This window comes from Boleophthalmus pectinirostris, unplaced genomic scaffold, assembly GCF_026225935.1.
Source record: "Boleophthalmus pectinirostris isolate CB_2022bp ecotype Guang Dong unplaced genomic scaffold, ASM2622593v1 HiC_scaffold_19, whole genome shotgun sequence".
In the NCBI taxonomy this organism is placed as follows: domain Eukaryota; kingdom Metazoa; phylum Chordata; class Actinopteri; order Gobiiformes; family Gobiidae; genus Boleophthalmus; species Boleophthalmus pectinirostris.
This window is the reverse complement of record NW_026571140.1, coordinates 43,080,286-43,101,218: the sequence shown is the minus strand read 5'-3', so window position 1 is coordinate 43,101,218 and position 20,933 is coordinate 43,080,286. Positions and strand designations below refer to the sequence as shown.

The 20,933-nt window shown below is 40.9% G+C and overlaps 1 protein-coding gene and 1 pseudogene across 1 annotated transcript; both read left to right on the top strand.

The window, feature by feature from the left end:
- Positions 1–15,667: 15,667 nt before the first annotated feature.
- Positions 15,668–19,172, top strand: LOC110172192 (nuclear receptor subfamily 2, group E, member 3). The gene is made up of 4 exons (XM_055154371.1): positions 15,668–15,707; positions 16,225–16,400; positions 18,145–18,382; positions 19,093–19,172. The coding sequence occupies exons 1-4, from the start codon at positions 15,668–15,670 to the stop codon at positions 19,170–19,172; spliced, it is 534 nt and encodes a 177-aa protein (XP_055010346.1).
- An 884-nt stretch (positions 19,173–20,056) lies between these two features.
- LOC129409177 (lactose-binding lectin l-2-like) lies at positions 20,057–20,568 on the top strand (annotated as a pseudogene).
- The last annotated feature ends 365 nt before the right edge of the window (positions 20,569–20,933 follow it).

The window sequence follows — 20,933 nt, the reverse complement described above, 5'->3', positions numbered from 1 at the left end:
TCACCTATTAATCATCTGCAAAACACAGGTGAAATACTTTAACCTTCCGGTATCAGGGAGAATAAAAAACACACTTTAAGAGCTTCAAAACAAAAGTTCAGAAGTTGTTCCTGTGGGTTTCCTTTGCACTCCCAGACTGCTGCCATATTCAGCCCATTGTAAACAAAGAAAGCAGTCATATAGAGTGGTTCAGCTGCAGAACGTCTGATGAAGTATAAAATGTCTTCATCCAAAGGAGGTTTTGTGTTGCTCCTTCTGAAGTGTGAACTGACCTTGGATTGGTCTTAATAAACTTGAACTTCCTTTTGGCTCTGTGCACATCACAGACGCTTCTTTACTGGGGCTGAGTTCTTTATGGTTTTACAATATTGTGATGAAGAATTAGGCTCATAAAAATCCTGTCAATGTTTGATCAAGTGTTTTTAAACTCCAATGATTTCCTTATGTCTGTTTACATCTCCAAAGCTCAAAATGCTCTGTTCCACCTTGTGATGTCATGTAGTGGTGGTTTTCAAGTTAACAGCTCCATTTTACCTTTAGTTGAGTCGAGATCGGCGACTCCAGGACTGAAATGATCTAAATGATTCTAGTGAAGACGCATGAAGTTTAAAAACACAGTGGAGCACCTGTATTAACCACATGACATCACAAGGTGTTTTCTGTTTGAGAGAAAAACTCTCATGAATGAAACAAAACACAAGTCCAGGTTTGTTTGTGATGAGGAAACTACATTAGAACATAGATGTGAAAATGGTGTAATATGGGCTCTTTAAATAATTGCTTCCAACAAACAAGAATTGGACTTCCTCCTTACCAGTGTAATCTGGAGTACCCCAGGGGAGAGTAATCGCCCCAGCCCTGTTTATTTTGACGGCTTTACAAAGGTTTATCTTTAGGTTTATTACTCAAAAAGTGTTAGAGGCCATGTACTCTACCTGATTTTCCTCATGTATTTGAGCAAAGTTTGTCTTGGCCCAGTCCACATGTGCTCCCTGTGTGACCGGAGCAGGACCTGTGTTCAGCAGTAAGTCAGACCTGAGCCCAGAGCATGTTGGACTCTGCCATTGTTCATTGTTTTTATGGACAGAATTTCTAGGTGCAGTCAGGGGCCAGAGGGGGTCCGGTTTTGGAGACCACAGGATCATCTCTGCTGTTTGCAGATGATGTTGTCCTGATGTCTTCATCGAACCAGGACCTGCAACATGCACTGGGAACAGGTCTGAACCAGGACTAAAGCAGGAATAAACCAGACTAAACCAGGACTAAACCAGACTAAACCAGGACTAAACCTGGACTAAACCAGGGCCTGTAACATGCACTCTGGTGGTTTGAATAAAGTGAGGAATGGCTGGGATAAAGATCATCTCCTCCAAATCTGAGGTCATGGTTCTTGATCTGAAAAAGATGGTGTCCTCTCCAGGTGATGGAGAGTCCCTCACTTAAGTGGAGGTTCAGGTATCTCGGGGTCTTGTTCATGAGTGAGGGGAGGATGGAGCGTGAGATTGACAGATGGATCAGAGCAGCGTCTGCAGTGATGTGGTCGCTGTATTAAACTGTGAAGAAGGAGCTGATTCGAAAGGCAAAGCTCAGATTTACTAGCCAGGCTGGCGCCACCTAGTGCCTCCGCTCAGTTTAATTTCTCTCCAGCGACTAGGTCAGGAATCAGAAAACACTAGACGGATTGCAAGTACCCTGTAAGTTGTAGCACACGCACCGGCCAATCAGCTGTGAGCTGTGAAGCTGTGACGTCAAACTCAAGCGTCTGTCTGTGTTCCTTTTGTGGAACATCACAACAGTAAACAAAGTTTCCAGATGGATGTAGACCATACAAAATTTACATTTTTTATTGCACCTTGAATTCGCAAGGTCACCTCGCAGAAACAACAATGATCGTTGACAGACATGTTCACTCTGCTTTGTTTGCTTTTGTGCCGGCAATTTCTTGGATACCACTGAGCACCGCATTACATACATCATAAACTTATAGCAACGATTGGTTTGTCTTCCATTGAGCGAATGAATCCTATTGCTGCCAGGTCAGACAGTTTACATGAAGTGAAACTGGCTGATGAATCAGGCTACCGATTTATAGCTCAATCTACGCTTCTACCGAAAGGACAAGAAGGAGGATACAAACAGTCGAAATAAATTTAATCCGCAGAGTGGTTGGGCACTGCCTTTGAGACAGGGTCAGGTCAAATATATTCTCTGATCCTGGTGTATGTTTTGGCTGCTCCACCGGGCCTCTGTAATCTGACAATTATTCAACATCTCATATCAACATTGTAAAATATACAAACACGCTTAACTTCCTCATGTTTTTACTGGAATAATAATTCAAAGTTTGCTCATAAATGTAAATAGTTAATGAAATGTTTCTAACCTTTGATGAGTTGATGATTAGAGTTGATAAATGAGGTCAAAGTCGACTGTAAACACGGCCTATAAAACCTCTCTCACAGTTTGGGATCATGATTCTGCCTTTGAGATGAAGACCATGCAGTCGTCCATCTTCTTTTGCTGCTTCTGGGTGTTTCCCTGGGTTTGGCTGCTCCACCTGAGCTCAGTGAAGTGCAGCTGGTGCGGGGGACCTGCCCTCTGTTCTGGTTCAGCTTCAACGGTCGCTGTTACAAGTATGTCTCCACTCGTACGACCTGGGCTGATGCAGAGATCTACTGTGTGTCTCAGGGCGCCAACCTGGTGCAGATCCACAGTCTGGCAGAACACAACTTTGTGAAGAATTTGGTCCAGAACTTTGATCACACTCTGGGACCAACTTGGATTGGACTCAGAGACACCGACAAGGAAGGAGCGTGGATGTGGACCGATGGTTCTCCAGTGGTGTTTAAAGGCAGTGGACTTACAGACAACCAGACAATTGGCAAGGAAATGAAGACTGTGGGGTAATCGGTTTTGGTGATGAAAAAAATTGGAATGATTATCCTTGTTCAAACACCTATCCCTCTGTCTGTATAACACGTAAACCTGGATGTTAGCATTGATGCCACAGCCACAAACCAACACCTGGACATGGACTTTATCTTCTGATTTGATGATGAGGTTCTACATTCTGAAAAAGTTTTGTTTAGTGTAAATACCAAACTGATTTTAATGTATGTAAACTGTAATAACCAAACAATGACTCTGTCATAGGAAACATACAGAAACATTAAATCTTACACATTTGCATGCAGGTTATTTTATAATTTTTGTGTTGACAGTTTATAGTTTTGTCATTGACTTGATCTGTGAATAAAAAAACTGGAGTCTGCTGCCACTTCGTCTTGTTTCACTGTAAAGTGTAATGTTCATCTGATACAATACGTATAATAAATGTGCAGTGGATTCAGCTGCTGTTTTGTTTTTCTGTGTGTGACTGCGTCACTATTGCAACAACATCATTATTTCCAATTTATTCTGATGACATCACTTCAAATTATGTCCAACAACACCACTCCATATTTGGAGAACACATGAGTGATTTTGATCACAGATTCATGGTGACGTCTGTAAGGATCCATATTTTAAGTGACTTTATTTTTGCAGTCTTCAGTAGACAGATGTTTCACAGTGGTTGTCCTTTAACACTTGGCCAAGATGACTCCGATTTAACAGTAACAAATAGTTTTACAGTGTAATATTATAAAGTCCACTGACAAAACCATTTAGAAACCAAGTTTGAGTCTTTGACGGGCATTCTGATTCAGGTAAAGCAGCAGTGGACACACCAGTACCACCTTGGCCTCCCTCCACACTAATCCCAGAATATTTTAATGTATAAATTTACCATCACTAATACTTTAACAGACAGACACTTCACTCTCCCCTTTACTCCTCCAGACCCTGCCCAGTTTTGCAGATCTATTTGAAATGTGGTTGTGGGTGAGTTTAGTTGAGCTGTTTAATGCCACACTGTGGAACATTCCAGGCAGAGCAATGACATCTCCATAGAAACAAGTAGGTGACGGACCCCAAACGAAAAGTTACATAGTGCACCTTTAATTATTCAACCCTCTACAGCTCAAATGTTAAAACTAACTCCCAACCGCCAGTACAAAGAAAAAGTACCACGATACAATTTGATAACCAAAAATATTATTCTGTCTTCTATTGTCAATATAATAATTATTATGACAGGCCGAGCTAGAACATATACAACCTGTCAAGAGTTTGTACTCTTTTCTTAAAATAAATGAATAAAACTGGAGAAAAAAAAACATGTAGTATGTCTTTAAAAATGACTCGTATGCATAGGCATGTTTTGAAAGCAGAAAACTTTATTCCATGTTACGTTTTCTTTGACAAACACACAACACTGATGTTTTCAAAAGCTTTTCTGTGTGGAGATGTTATTACTTTGTCTGGAATGTTCCACAGTATGGTATTAGACCAGGGGTGGGCAAACTAAGGCCCGGGGGCCGTATGCGGCCCTTTAAACCTTTTAATCCGGCCCGCCGAACTGGAATAAATGACAATAATAAACCTTGTTGATGTTTTATTTTTCCTGCATTTCCGGCGTTTCCCAGTAGATGGCGCACTACATATATATTGAGGTGCGGCGTATTATGTTGGCTGCAATGCTTTATGGGAAAGTGTTCTTACAGGAGTTCTTCGGACCATGAGTGAAGTAGAAGTGTTCAGGATATAAGGCTGCACTGCTTCCGTTTGGAGTTGGTAAAATCAAAGCCATAAAGTATATAGACGTAGAATTATAAGTTTCAACGGAGCATCACGAGAGTCTTGTTGTATTACATGTGTACGTGTGTGTGCGTGTCTTTGTAACTGTTTCTCAGTAGAATCTAATTGCTCACAATTGATCTTCGCCTGTGGTTTACAGTGGGGCACATCTGGTAAATTTCCGTGTGTTCTGAATCTTTCGTGGTGATGTTGTAGTGTGTACTGCTCTTCCTACATGAGCGTAAATACAAATATAATGCAGCCGAGCTCTGAACACGTCATGTCCTGTGTTCTGTCCAGCCCTTCAGGCAAAATTTAGGACCCTATGTGGCCCACGAGCCAAAAAGTTTGCCCACCCCTGTATTAGACCTTTACATCTTCATGGAGACCAAACCAGACCAAGTTACAGGTCAGATCTGTAGAGAGGCGACCCTGCTCATAGTCAAAATGTCTGTTTTTCTAAGTATTTTTGAGCTTTAAAACCACCAGTAATTAAGTAAATGTAAAGTAGAGCTGTGTAATCAAGAATAAATTATTAATAATGTACAAGAAGCTGAATATTTAGCCCTGTATTTGGATTCAGCTCTATCCTTTGATCAACAAATTAAACATCTAAGTAAATTTATTAAATTTAATATTGCAAACTTCAGACATATTCAAGACTCATCAAAGGCTTTTCTTCATGCCACAATTTTTTCTCACTTACTTTATTGTTTAAACTGTTGGTCTCAGGCAGGAAAGACCTTAAATAAATCTACTGAGACTCATTTTAAGCAAACCCTCAAAGTTTTCAATAATAAAAAAAAATCATTAAATTATCATTACTGTAACATACTACAGAAGCCCTGAGAGGCAAGAGAGAGAAAAAAAGAGGTGGGCTCTATTTTCTAAGTTTTTGTTTGTTTGTTTGGTTGGTTGGTTGGTTGGTTTTTTGCACCAACAACTTAAAAAAAATAAAATCTTTTCATATATATATTTTTAGGATAAAAAAAAAAAAAAAATTGCCATTGATGAAAAAAAAAAAAGAAAAGAAAAAAACTTGGAAAATGATGCGCCTCTTTTTTTTCCTTTCTCACACTCTGGAACTTGCTTCCTCTTCAGATTACAGCAGCCAATAACAAATTAAGGTTTAAAAAAGAAGTGAAGAACTATTTTTATGATTTTTAAAAAAATGATTTTAATCTTTGTATAACTGTTTTGTCTGTAAGTGTCTTATTTGTTGTTGTGTGTTATATGTGGACCCCAGGAAGAGCAGCTGGGGTCACGGACATCAGCTAATGGGAATCCCAATCAAATCAAATCAAATCTCTCTTGCCACTGAGGGCTTCCGTACCACACTGAACAGATACAACCTGTTCAACTTTGACAATGTGATTTTTGATTCTGAGATGAAGAATTCTCCACAGAGCTGCTGCCCCGTCTTTAAGAATCTTTAAGAGCAGATGACCAGAACATCTCGCTCATCTGTAAGTTCTGATCTGACTATTCCCTTTAAAGATTTTAGCTCCTGTGCCACATACGACCCTTTAGTTGCCTCTGAATGGCCCGCACAAAATAAATATATTATAATTTTACCTCATGCATGGACTAAAACTGTGTTGCTTTTATTTTAGGTGTTTTTTTAAATGACATTTCTTGTAAGACAACCTAATTTTTTTATTGCTTTGTCAGAACAAACTCTTCCCAGTCTGAGCAGCTCATCAAAACAATGAGATTTACTGCTTTTTATACAGAACTACTGCTCTACATGCAAAATGTCTGCTGCAAACTCGGGATGATTTCTTAGACAGTCAAAGGTTTCCTTTTTGGTCCTTCCTGTGGATCAATCCTGCCCATCACCTTCACCTTTCACTATTTTTCAATTCCGTTGGGAAACAGTTTCAATGGAGGCTTGTAGTCACACACATCTGATTCACTTTTGCATTTATGGAGTTTGCAAACAAATTTCTTGAGCCGTTTTCTGCTGTTAGGATCCAACAACCACACAATTACGATGTCTCTGGAAAGGGGAAATCATAAGGAATCCAAATCTGAATCTGTATTTATTTTTGCATTTGATAAAAAATCTGGGGAGGTTTTCTTTTCCATATTTCAAAAAATTGGGATAGAATTAAGACCTGCCCCTCAATCTCTGGTGTTTGCACTGCACTTACAAATGTTTGTTCTCTAATTACTCTGTGACCTCTTATCTCGCCTCTTAATCATTTATGACCATCTGTATTGGTTCCTCCTTTCTGTATCTATGTTGTGATAACAGTGTCCTAGTTTCATTTCAATATTTTTCAATTCCGTTGGAAGAGAAACAGTTTGAACAGAGGTTTGAGTCACACACATCTGATTCACTTTTGCACTTATGGAGTTCACAAACACATTTCTCGAGTCGTTTTCCGCTGTTAGGATCCAACAACCACACAATTACGATGTCCGAATCCCAAAACTAAAATATGACAATATCAGAACCAGAAACAAAAGTGATATGGTTCAAAAAACTTGAAAAGATCGACTTTGTCAATAGACACATCCCACTGGGAAAACAAACATGGAGGTTTGATGATCACTTTTTGGGAAAATCCTTCTCAGTATGAATTGCGCAATGACCTGGAAGTCCTGAAATTCATGATGCATGTATAAGAAAGTCTTTAACAGCCTTTTTGTGTTTTTCTTCAGAGTTCAAATTCTGAGAGAAAAATAAGAAAAACGTTTAAAGGTGCATTGTGTAACTTTTCTAGTGGGATGTCCGTCAGATGTTTTTCTTTGTGGAGATGTTTCACAGTGTGGCATTAAACCTTTCTCTCTTCATAGAAACCAAAACCAGACCAAGTTTATTTATTTATTTATTTGGTTTATTTAGCAGGGACAGTGTTCATTAATCCATGTTTCCATAAAAGTACCAGCTCAGAGAGGTTATTTTCCATCTGTAGTCCCTGGACGGAGGGTAAACATGGTCATCCTAAAAACACAGCAACAATTATAAGAATTAATAAGAGTTATACAAAATAATGCACAACAGTTCAATTAAAAGGACAGTGAGAAAACAAAGAGACACTTTCAACCATAACCACGATGTACACAGTGAGAAATAACACACACTAGAGCAGGGGACCCAAACCGCTGGGCCGTGGACCGACACTGGGACGTCGGTCGTTTGGTACCGGGAATGTGCGAAGCCTCCTCTCGTACACCAAGCGGCCCGTGCCTCCTCCCGTGTTTCCCCCACCTCTAAACCAGAACTAAAACCAGGACTAAACCAGAACTAAACTAGCCAGGCTGGCGCCACCTAGTGCCTCTGCTCAATTTAATTTCTCTCCAGGGACTAGATCAGGAATCAGAATACACTAGACGGTTTGCAAGAACCCTGGAAGTGTGAGTTCAGGCACCAGCCAATCAGAGAAGAGCCAGACATTCTGTGTTGGCAACGATTCCCGAGATTGAGGATTTAAAGCTGAAATAAAGAGAATGTTTGGTGAATTTTATCAAGGAGAAAGACGTTATTGACCAGAACATCTCGCTCATCTGTAAGTTCTGATCTGACCATTCCCTTTAAAGCTTTTAGCTCCTGGGCCACATACGACCCTTTAGTTGACTCCGACTGGCCCGTTTAAGATCATTTTGAATTACAAAATAAACATATTATAATTTTACCTCATGCATGGACTAATGATGTGTTGCTTTCATTTTAGGTGGGTGTTTTGTTTTGAGTTTTTTTTTACATTTTTTTGTAAAATAACCTCACTTTTTTACTGCTTAGTCATCACATAAACTCTTCACAGTCTGAGCAGCTCGTCAAAACAATGAGATTTACTGCTTTTTATATAGAAATTCTGCTCTACATGCAAAATGTTCTCTGTAAACTCGGGGTGATTTAGACAGCCAAATGTTTGCTTTTTGGTCCTTCCTGTTGATCAATCCTGCCCATCGTCTTCACCTTTTACTATTTTTCACTTCCATTGGGAAACAGTTTGAACGGAGGTTTGCAGTCACACACATCTGATTCACTTTTGCAGTTATGGAATTTGCAAACAAATTTCAAGGGGAAAGACGTTATTGTTCTTCTTCCTATGGGATTTGGGAAAATCTTAATATACCAGTTATCCCCGTTAGCAGCGCATTACATATGACATGACCAAATAAAAGGGACTGGTTAAATTTTAAAAAGTACCCGCCTACTGTCGGGCGAACGAATCCTAATGCTGTGAGGTCAGACGGTTTCCACAAAGTGAAACCGGCTGATGAATCAGGCTAGAACTAAACCAGAACTAAAAGGTTAGACTGTGAAGGAAAATGCACTCTGAATGTACTTTTCTTCAGAGGAACGATGCCTGTCTCCAGGGTCCGCCACTCGAGTGAGTCTGTGGTGGATCTTGGAAAAAAAAAACTGAGACACTGGAGGAGACGGCTGGCCATGGAAAATTTTGTACCGTATTTTTTGAACCATAAGGTGCACTTTAATCCTTTAATTTTCTCAAAAATCGACAGTGTGCCTTATGTATTAATCCTGGTTGTGTTTACTGACCTCAGACCGATTTTATGTGGTACACGGCGCTCAAAAATCTGTCAAAATGTTTTAGTACGACTTTGGTAAGATACAAAGTCAAACCGCTTGATGGATTGTCGGAGCATTTCGGCGACCGTAGTCAGAGTAAAAGGTCATTCCACCTCAATTCACCCAAAAAATTGCAGTTTGAACCATCACATTGACCAACTGCAAATTGGTGGTATTGGTGTGTGGGTAAGTCATAGCCAAGAAATCTCTAATTTTATGATCGGAGTAACAGTTGCTGAGATTTCACAATTGATTTTAATTTTTTTTGCGTGGTCGCCGAATTTCAAACTGAAGAAATGAGAACTGACAAAAATTGAAGGTGTCAAAACTGGAGGGGTTTTCTTTTCCATATTTCAAGAAATTGGGATAGAATCAAGACCTGCCCCTCAATCCCTCTTAAATAATGTGTAAAATGCACATAGGACACAGAGAGGCCACATGTTTGCACTGCACTTACAAATGTTTGTTCTCTAATTATTCTATGACCTCTTATCTTACCTCTTAGTCATTTATGATCATCTGTATTGGTTCCTCCTTTCTGTATCTGTGTTGTGATAACAGTGTCCTGGTTTCATGGATATAATCCAAAACATAGACACGTGTGCACAAGGATCTGCCGGTCACACCCTGTTAACATCTTACCCACAAAAACCCATTTAAAGTTCTTAGTTTCTTTAAAACACAGGATGAACATAGTCATACTTTCTATGACTTTCGAACATAGTCATACTTTCAACTGGACGTATTTTTAGTTTTTTTGAGGTTTTTTCGAGGGTGTGATGGGTTAATCGAGGGGGCACACTGCATATTTTGCACACTGGCTGCTATAAATCTGGGAATTTATGACCCGACCACAGACAAGCCATGTTACTAGAATGCTAGTTAGCTAGTTATTTTATTTATTATTTATTTATTTATTTATTGGATCCTCATTAGTCTTTACTGGGGTAAAGTCTATTCTTCCTGAGGATCAAATTTAGTGATCAGAAATCGGAGCCGATCACGTGACTGCAGACTCGATATGGACTCGGGAGTTATGTTCCGAACAGGTATCGGATAAATAATATACATATATAAACACACACTAAAGATACACAGCAGTTTTTTTGTTTTGTTTTTTGTTTTAATCTGAGGCGTGGGATTTGCTCAGGGACGTCCAGTCAGCGCGACTGTCTGTCCCAGCGTCTGTTGTACTAGAGATGCACTCACACTGAGACTTTTGGGCGATGCCGCGCTCAGGTGATGTTACCTGTGGTTCTGTTGTCTGTGTTCACGCACTAAATGTTAAAAATGTAAGGCACATGCTTCCATATAATATCAAATATACAAAGTGTAGATGGTGCAGAGTCTCAGGTCTGATCTGATTCTGATCTGGTTCCTGTTTTGTCCAGTTCATTACATTTACTAAGTTACACATTCCAAGACCAAACTGTGGTGAAAGTCAAGATTTTCAACAATGATGGTTCATGGTTAGAAAAGTTAATAAAATTAAAGTTTTTGGACATTTGATTTTTCACACCCAAATATCAGCCCAAATACTACACACTGAAATTGTTACAATCTGATCCTGCACACATCCTGGATCTTATTCTTTGCTCTTTGTTCATTTCATAATGTTTTATAGAAGTACTGGATCGGGACTCGGTATCGGCAGATGCTCAAAATCAAATGACTTGGACTCAGGGGCAAAAAAACCATGATCGGGACATTCCTAATAATTTACAATAAAATGTTCCATTATAATAACAAAAGTTCACACATAAGTTCATACAGTTCTGTTCCATATTGTACTATACACCAAGTTTCATCAAAATTTGACAAATTAGGGTTTAACTCATTGGGTGAACTGAGGTGGACTGACCCTAATCCACATTCACCAAGGCAGGGAGGCAACACGGAGCGAGTTACTCCACGATCTGCCCATGGATTCTGGACACCTGGGCTCAAGTGTCGTCCGAGCTTTCACGAAGGCCGAACCATCACTGAACAGCGAAGTAACAGGGACGAGACCGACTCTGGGCTCGATGCCGAAATCGCCCAAAACTCAGACGCCGAAAATGAAGAATTTGCTGGATTTGTAGAAGAGGAATGAACTGAAAAAGTGAGTGTATTGTTTTGTATTTTATGTGTTACAACTGAACAACGTTGAGAGTTTTTCTGAATGAGTCGAATAAAGTTTGACTGTTTTGTTTCGCTTAATGCGCCTTATGTATGAAAACAGACGAGAGAATTCATTTACAGAGAACCTGCGTGTGTCCCTGATCCACTTCCAGAGAGTCGGACCACCGACAGAGCGCCATCGTACAGTTGGCACGTTTTCAAGTCGTTCACATTAAGACACGTGCCGGAAAAGTGTTGCGCACAGAGCTGTAATCAGCAGAGAGATAAAGACACGGGTTCAGTTGTATCGGTTCCCGGGTGAAGCTGTCAGACGAGTGGAGCTGCCATAAATCGAGGAGTTTATGACCCGACCACAGACAAGCCGGCAAAAGGAGGCCAAGTGCGGCAGCCGTCAAAACACTGCAGACTTTATAGCGAGCACTTTATCGGAGGTCAGAAATCATCAACTAATCCAGTTCTAGAACAGAGCAAAAGTGTGTGTCATTTGTTCATTCGTTTTTTCAATATAAAACCAAAAATAAGAAAACGAAACAACAACTGTTTTCCTCATCGTTTGTCTCCAAAACCAAAATGAAAAAACGGATAATGATTCGTTTTTTTCAGTTTTTGATTTTGTGTTTTAAAGGAATAATGGAAAAAAACGGACCGGGACTGAGACCAGGACTTAGACCGGGACCAGACAAGGACTGAGATCAGGATTGAGACTGGGGAACAGGACCAGGACTGAGACCGGGACTGAAATAGGGACACAAGTCCAGGACTGAGACCGAGAGCAGACTGAGACTGAGACTAGGACCAGACCAGGACTTAAAATGGCTTAGACCTGGTTTAGTCCTAGTTCAGTTCCTTTTTAGTCCTGGTTTAGACCTAGTTTAGGCCTGGTTTAGACCTGGTTTAGAACTGGTTTAGTCCTGGTTTAGACCTGGTTTAGTCCTAGTTCAGTTCCTTTTTAGTTCTAGTTTAGTTCAGGTTTAGTCCTAGTTCAGTTCCTTTTTAGTCCTAGTTTAGTCCTGGTTTAGTCCTAGTTCAGTCCCTTTTTAGTCCTAGTTTAGTCCTGGTTTAGACCTAGTTTAGTCCTGGTTTAGACCTGGTTTAGTCCTAGTTCAGTTCCTTTTTAGTTCTAGTTTAGTTCTGGTTTAGTCCTGGTTCAGTTGTTTTTTTAGTCCTGGTTTAGACCTGGTTTAGTTCTGGTTTAGTCCTGGTTCAGTTCTTTTTTAGACCTGGTTTAATCCTGGTTTAGACCTGGTTTAGTCCTGGTTTAGACGTGGTTTAGACCTGGTCTAGTATTGGTTTAGTCCTGATTTAGAGGTGGTTTAGACCTGGTTTAGTTCTGGTTTAGACCTGGTTTAGACCTGGTGTAGTTCTGGTTTAGGTTTAAATGAGACAGAGTTTTAAATACTTGCTGAGGTTTTCCAGATTAACAGGTTGTGCTTTAGTAAAATATTGCAGTGGTGATATCTCATGGACTTTTTGAGTTACAGGTCAGATCTGTGGAGAGGAGACGCCGCTCACAGTCAGAATGTCTGTTTTTCTAGGTATTTTTGAGCGATAAAACCACCTGTAACTGAATAAAAGTAAAATAGAAACAGAAACAAACAGGCGACGCACCGCCAGCCAAAAGGTTCCACAGTGCGCCTTTAACGGGACAGAATGGGACGTTACCTGAGATTTATTTGCAGGCTCGATCTGCATATCCCGAGATCATTCCAGGGTATTTGGACACCACTGTGGGCTTTCCGCTCTTGAGGAAGCAGTAATATTTTCTGTGGGAGAGAAATAACTCAGGATATGTGACCACGCTGCTGCTTTTCACGATTAAATGTTCCACAATTATGAACAACGGCCCTGTTTTTATTATTATTATTGCTATTATTATTAATTTTATATACATTTTTTTGTGGTTCTTTTGAGACACTTTATTGAGCTGGTGTTAACTGAAAATCAATTTAACAAACGTGTCAGCAAAATACCAACCCCTGCCCTGCTTTTATTACTAATATACTATAAATTAATTCATTAATTTGGCCCCAAACTCTGGAACACTGGAACAGCCCCCACAGTGGAGAGTTTTAAGTCTCATCTTAAGACAGACTTTTATACTATGGCTTTTTAACACCGCGTGGGTCCTCTGTGTATTTTATTTATTTATTGTTTTTATATATTTTATTTTTTTAGTACTGCATTTATGTATTGATGATATTTTTGTTCATTAATTTTATTATTATTATTTAATAAAAAAAAATAAAATTACTGCTTTTATGTATTGATTTTTATTATTTTTGTTCATTCATTTTGTTATTATTATTATTTTATTTATTTATTTTATTTTTTAGTACCACTTTTATGTATTGATGATATTTTTGTACTCATTAATTTTATTATTTATTTTGTTTATTTATTTTATTTTTATTTTTTAATACTGCTTTTATGTATTGATTTTATTATTTTTTGCTCATTGATTTTATTTTATTATTTTATTTATTTAATTTATTTTTTCAGTACTGCTTTTATGTATTGATTTTATTATTTTTGCTCATTGATTTTATTATTATTTTATTTATTTAATTTTTTTTAGTACTGCTTTTATGTATTGATTTTATTATTTTTTCTCATTAATTATTATTATTATTATTATTATTATTATTATTTTATTGATGGATTCTATTAGTTTCCTCATGGTTGAAATGTAATTCTGCTGATTTATTTATTTATTTATTTTCCAAGTAAAATCTTTTAAACTGCTGTGTGAAGCACTTTGGAAACTGTTTTGTTTATAAAATGTGCTATACAAATAAACTTGGACTGGATTAATTGTGCACTACACAGCTTTTCTGGTGATGGGGTCCACCACCTGCTTGTCTCTGGACCTCCAACCAAAAAGTTACACAGTGCAACTTTAAGTACAATACTGCCCCACACAGGCAAAAGAGATTAACGCGCCAGAGTGTGAAACAAATAAAAATGACTTCAAAGTTTCTGTTTTGTCAATCAATCAATCAATCAAACTTTATTTGTCTAGCACTTTTCATAGATTTGAAAAGTAACACAAAGAGCTTCACATACAACAGAAAAATGAGAATAATTAAAAACACCAGTGTAAGGAGACTTTTACCTACCGGACGTCCGCTGTCCACTGGTCGCTGACGTAGGTGTAGAAGGTGCAGGCCGAGTTCTGGTTGCACTTCTGCTCACACGCCTGAACACTGGGGACGTCTTTCAGGACCTTGTAGGCTCCTTTCTGCATGTTCACGCCCGGTTGAGGCCCACACTTTGGAGCTGCAAAACACAAGAGGAGTTTGTTGGGACTGAACTTCTGTACCACTTCATCAGGCTTTTATCTGGAGCTCGGTTGCTCAGTTCAGTTTTCACACCGAGACAGTACAGCAGTCGACTTGAAGTTTAGGCCCGGACACGTTAATGCCTTAACTTTGAGTTAACTAATTCATTTATTATCTGTGTGTTCTGTTTTCTAGTTGTGTGTTTTCAAGGCAAGGCAAGTTTATTTGTACAGCACAATTCGTACACAAAGTAATTCAAAGTGCTTTACAGAATAAGAAATACATTAAAATCATAATAAAAACAAATCAAAACATAAATAATCATGAAGATTAAAATTTAAAAAGAGAGACATAAATTGGAGAGAAGAGTGCGGAATGAAAACCTTTCAGTTATTTGCACAGTTAAACAGAAATGTTTAGAGTCTGGATTTAAACAGCGTCACAGAAGAGTCTGTCTCACATGTTCAGACTGTTCCAGGTTTTAGCTGCATGAACCTGAAACTCTGACTCCCCTTGTTTAGTCGTGACTCTGGGCACCAGCAGGAGTTGGTCCCTGAGCTCCTCAGAGTGTGAGATGTTCATATGACACTAACATGTCACATATGGACTTTGGTGCTCGGCCATGGAGACACTTGTACAAGCAGAGCTGCTTTAAAGTCTCTGAGCCACAGGAGCCAGAGCAGAGACCTGAGACCAGGACTTATGTGCTCGTACTTCCTAGTTCGAGTCAGGACCCGAGCTGGATGCAGTTCGTTCTGGATGTTCTGGATGTTCTGGATGTTCTGGATGTTCTGGATGTTCTGGATGTTCTGCAGCGTCTCACAGCTCGTTTGGAGAGACCAGTGAGCAGAACATTACAGTATCTAACCTACTGGAGACAAACGCATGGATAAGTTTCTCCAAGTCTGATTTAGACAGTAAACCTTTGATTTTTGCTCTGTTTTTTAGATGGTAAAAGGCTGTCACTATTACTATTATTATTACTATTATTATTACTATTACTATCACTATTACTGTTACTATTACTAAAATATAATCTATAATTATCATGACAGCGGAGACGTGCGCCAAGCTGGAGCCGGAGGACAGTGAGAAACCCGCTCCAACGCAAAAACAAACACTACTATTACTATTACTATTACTATTACTATTACTATTACTATTACTATTACTACAGGGAGAGAGAAAGAGAAAGAGAAGGAAAGATGAGGGAGAGAAGGAGGAAGAGAGAAAGAGAGAGAGAGAAGACAGGAGAAAGAAAGTGAAAAAGAGAGAGAGAGAGAAAGAGAAAGAGAGAGAGAAGGAGGGAGAGGAGAAGGTGTCTGCAGGGGCGTGGGAGGGCATCTGACACACGGGGGAGTCTGCAGGGGCGTGGGAGGGCATCTGACACACGGGGGAGTCTGCAGGGGCGTGGGAGGGCATCTGACACACGGGGGAGTCTGCAGGGGCGTGGGAGGGCATCTGACACACGGGGGAGTCTGCAGGGGCGTGGGAGGGCATCTGACACACGGGGGAGTCTGCAGGGGCGTGGGAGGGCATCTGACACACGGGGGAGTCTGCAGGGGCGTGGGAGGGCATCTGACTCTTTTCCTGTGGCCTCCTCAGTGGACGAGAACATCGACGTGACGAGTAACGAGCCGGATCGCGCCTCGGACTTCCCCGTGTCGCTGTATCCCTCCGCCTCAGAGAGCGTCTACGAGACGTCGGCGCGGCTCCTCTTCATGTCCGTCAAATGGGCCAAGAACCTCCCCGTGTTCTCCAACCTGCCCTTCAGAGACCAGGTACTGGACCGGGACCGGGACCGGGACCAGGACCAGAGCAGGACCAGGACCATGACTAGACCAAGACCAGACCAAGACCAGAGCAGGACCAGAGCAGGACCAGGACCAGAGCGAGACCAGACCAAGAGGAGACCAGGACGAAACCAGGACTGTATCAGAACTTAAACACGGACTAAATCAGGACTAAAGCAGGACTAAACTAGAGCTAAACCAGAACTAAAACAGGTCTAAACCAGGATTTAAACCAGGATTTAAACCAGGACTAAACCAGGACTAAACCAGGTCTAAACTAGGTCTAAACCAGGACTACACCAGGATTAAACCAGATTTAAAAACCAGGACTAAACCAGGTCTAAAGGTGCATGTACTACTACTACTACTGCTACTGCATGTACTACTACTGCATGTACTACTACTGCATGTACTACTACTACTGCATGTACTACTACTACTACTACTGCATGTACTACTACTGCATGTACTACTACTGCATGTACTACTACTACTGCATGTACTACTACTGCATGTACTGCATGTACTACTACTGCATGTACTACTACTACTGCATGTACTACTACTGCATGTACTACTACTACTACTGTACTACTACTGCATGTACTACTACTGCATGTACTACTACTACTGCTACTACTACTACTACTACTGCATGTACTACTACTGCATATACTACTACTGCATGTACTACTACTACTACTGCATGTACTACTACTGCATGTACTACTACTACTGCATGTACTACTACTGCATGTACTACTACTACTGCACAATACATGTACTACTACTACTGCACAATACATGTACTACTACTACTGCATATACTACTACTGCATGTACTACTACATGTACTACTACTGCATGTACTACTACTACTGCATGTGCTACTACTGCATGCTACTACTACTACTGTACTACTAGTACTACTACTACTGTACTACTGTGTACTACTACTGCTACTACTACTACTACTACTGCACAATACATGTACTACTACTACTACTACTACTGCATGTACTACTACTACTACTACTGCATGTACTACTACTGCTACTGCACTACTACTACTGTGCATACTACTACTACTACTACTACTACTGCTACTACTACTACTACTACTGTACTACTACTACTACTACTACTACTACTACTGTACTACTACTGCATGTACTACTACTGCATGTACTACTACTACTACTGCATGTACTACTACTACTACTGTACTACTACTACTGACTACTACTACTACTGCATGTAGTACTACTGCATGTACNAGGACTAAACCAGGACTAAACCAGGACTAAACCAGGACCCAGGAAAACCAGGATTAAACCAGACCAGGTAAACAGACAGTCTAAACCAGGACCAGATGAAACCAGGTTAACCAGGACAACCAGGTCTAAACCAGGTCTAAACCAGGACTAAACAGGACTAAACCAGGACTAAACAGGTCTAAACCAGGTCTAAACCAGGTCTAAAACAGGTCTAAACAGGTCTAAACCAGGTCTAAAACCAGGTCTAAACCAGGTCTAAACCAGGTCTAAACCAGGTCTAAACCAGGTCTAAACCAGGTCTAAACCAGGACTAAACCAGGTCTAAACCAGGTCTAAACCAGGTCTAAACCAGGTCTAAACCAGGTCTAAACCAGGTCTAAACCAGGTCTAAACCAGGACTAAACCAGGACTAAACCAGGTCTAAACCAGGTCTAAACCAGGTGTGTGTTGTTCAGGTGATCCTGCTGGAGGAGGCGTGGAGTGAGCTCTTCCTCTTGTGTGCGGTGCAGTGGTCTCTGCCTCTGGACTCCTGCCCCCTGCTGGCCGTGCCCGAGCTCTGCACGTCCCAGGGCAAGTCCGGTCTGAGCGCTCTGGACCTGAGGCTGCTCCAGGAGGTCTACACCCGCTTCAAGAACCTCTCTGTAGACCCCACCGAGTTCGCCTGCCTCAAGGCCACCGTGCTCTTCAAACCAGGTCAGAACCAGGACTGAACCAGGACTGAACCAGGTCAGAACCAGGACTAAACCAGGACTAAACCAGGACTGAAAACAGGACTGAACCAGGACTGAACCGGACCAGGACTGAACCAGGACCAGGACTAAACAGGACTGAACCAGGACTGAACCACCAGGAACCAGGACTAAACCAGGACTAAACCAGGACTAAACCAGGACTGAACCAGGACTAAACCAGGACTAAACCAGGTCTAAACCAGGGACTAAACCAGGACTAAACCAGGACTAAACCAGGACTGAACCAGGACTAAACCAGACTAAACCAGGACTGAACCAGGACTAAACCAGACTAAACCAGGGACTAAAACCAGGAACCAGGACTAAACCAGGACTAAACCAGGATAAACCAAGACCTAAACCAGGACTAAACCAGGACTAAACCCAAGGACAGGAAAACCAGATTTAACCAGGATAAACCAGAACTAACCAGGTCTAAACCAGTCTAAACCAGGTCTAAACCTTAACCGACCAGGACTGAAACCAGGAAAAACCAGGACTAAACCAGGACTAACAGGTCTAAACCAGGACTAAACCAGACTAAACCAGGTCTACCAGGTTTAAACAGGACTAAACCAGGTCTAAACCAGGTAAACCGTCACAACCAGGTTGTGTTGTTGCAGTGATCTGCTAGGAGGCGGGAGTGAGCTCTTCCTCTTGTGTGCGGTGCAGTGGTCTCTGCCTCTGGACTCCTGCCCCTGCTGCCGTGCCGAGCTCTGCACGTCCAGGGCAAGTCCGGTCTGAGCGCTTGACCTGAGGCTGCTCCAGGAGGTTACACGCTTAAGAACCTCTCTGTAGACCCCCGTTCGCCTGCTCAAGGCCACCGTGCTCTTCAAACCAGGTCAGAACGCAGGAACTGACTGAACCAGGACTGAAAGGACTAAACCAGACTAAACCAGACTAAACCAGGACTAAACCCTAAACTAGGACTAAACCAGGACTAAACCAGGACTAAACCAGACTAAACCAGGACCTGTAACATGCACTCTGGTGGTTTGAACAAAGTGAGAAGTGACTGGGATAAAGATGAGCTCTTCTAAATCTGAGGTCACGGTTCTTGACCTGAAAAAGGTGGCGCCCTCTCCAGGTGATGGAGAGTTTCTGTCTCGAGTGGAGGAGTTCAGGCGTCTCTCTGCGTCTGCAGTGATGTGGTCGCTGTACTGGACTGTTGTGGTGAAGAAGAAGCTCGAGTCAAAAGACAAAACTCTTGATTTACCGCTCAGTCTACACTCCTGCCCTCACCTACGATCATGAGGTTTGGGTAAAGATCAAAAGGACAAGATGGAGGTTACAAACAGTAGAAATAAGTTTCCTCTGCAGGGTGGCTGGACACTGCCTTAGACAAAGACTCAGGTCAAATATATTCTCTGATCCTGGTGTATGTTTTGGCTGCTCCACCAGGCCTCTGTAATCTGACAATTATACAGCAAATATCAACATTGTAAAATACATAAAAACAACTAACTTCCTTATGATTTTACTGGAATAATAATAAAAAGTCAGACCATAAAAATCAATGTTTGATGAAGTGTTTCTAACCTTTGATGAGTTGATAAATGAGGTCAAAGTCGACTGCAAACACGGCCTATAAAACCCCTCTCACAGTTTGGATCATGATTCTGCCTTTGAGATGAAGACCATGCAGTCGTCCATCTTCTTCCTGCTGCTTCTGGGTGTGTCCCTGGGTTTGGATGCTCCACCTGAGCTCAGTGAAGTGAAGCTGGTTCGGGGGAACCTGTCCCCATGTACTGGTTCAGCTTCAACGGTCGCTGTTACAAGTACGTGGCCACACGTAGGAGACCTGGGCTGATGCAGAGAGGTTCTGTTTGTCTCAAGGGCGCCCAACCTTGGTGTCCATCCACAGTCTGGCAGAACACAACTTTGTGAAGAGTTTTGATCCGGAAGTTTGATCAAGCTCTGGGACGAACCTTGGATTGGACTCAGTGACATCCACAAAGAAGGAACATGGCTCTGGACTGACGGTTCTCCAGTGGTGTTTACGAAGTGGAGTGCCAGAGAACCAAACAGACTGGAATGATAATGAAGACTGTGTGGAAATCTGGTTATGGTACAGAAAAAAACTGGAATGATGTTCCTTGCTCACTTACCTCTCCCTCTGTCTGTGTAAAACGTAAACTTGGCTGTTAGAAATGATGCCACAAACCAACACCTGGACATGGACTTTATTTTCTGATTTGATTATAAAGTTCTACAATCTGAATAAATTTTGTTTTGTTTTGTGGAAATACCAAACTGATTCTAATGTATGTAAACTGTAATAACTAAACACTGATCAAACAATGACTCTGTGATTACAAAACAAAATGTTAAATCAAATTTTACACATTTATATGCAGGTTATTTTATATTTTTTGTGTAGACAGTTTATAGTTTTGTCATTGACTTGATCTGTGAATAAAAAAACTGGAGTCTGCTGCCACTTCGTCTTGTTTCACTGTAAAGTGTAATGTTCATCTGATACAATACGTATAATAAATGTGCAGTGGATTCAG

What these genes read in the sequence shown, in the direction of transcription:
- LOC110172192 (XM_055154371.1), top strand. Translation starts at nt 15,668, where the DNA reads ATGACAGCGGAGACGTGCGCCAAGCTGGAGCCGGAGGACA. An exon ending in CAAGCTGGAGCCGGAGGACA is followed by an intron (nt 15,708 to 16,224) that starts GTGAGAAACCCG and finishes TGGCCTCCTCAG; the next exon opens with TGGACGAGAACATCGACGTG. An exon ending in CACCGTGCTCTTCAAACCAG is followed by an intron (nt 18,383 to 19,092) that starts GTCAGAACCAGG and finishes TGTGCGGTGCAG; the next exon opens with TGGTCTCTGCCTCTGGACTC.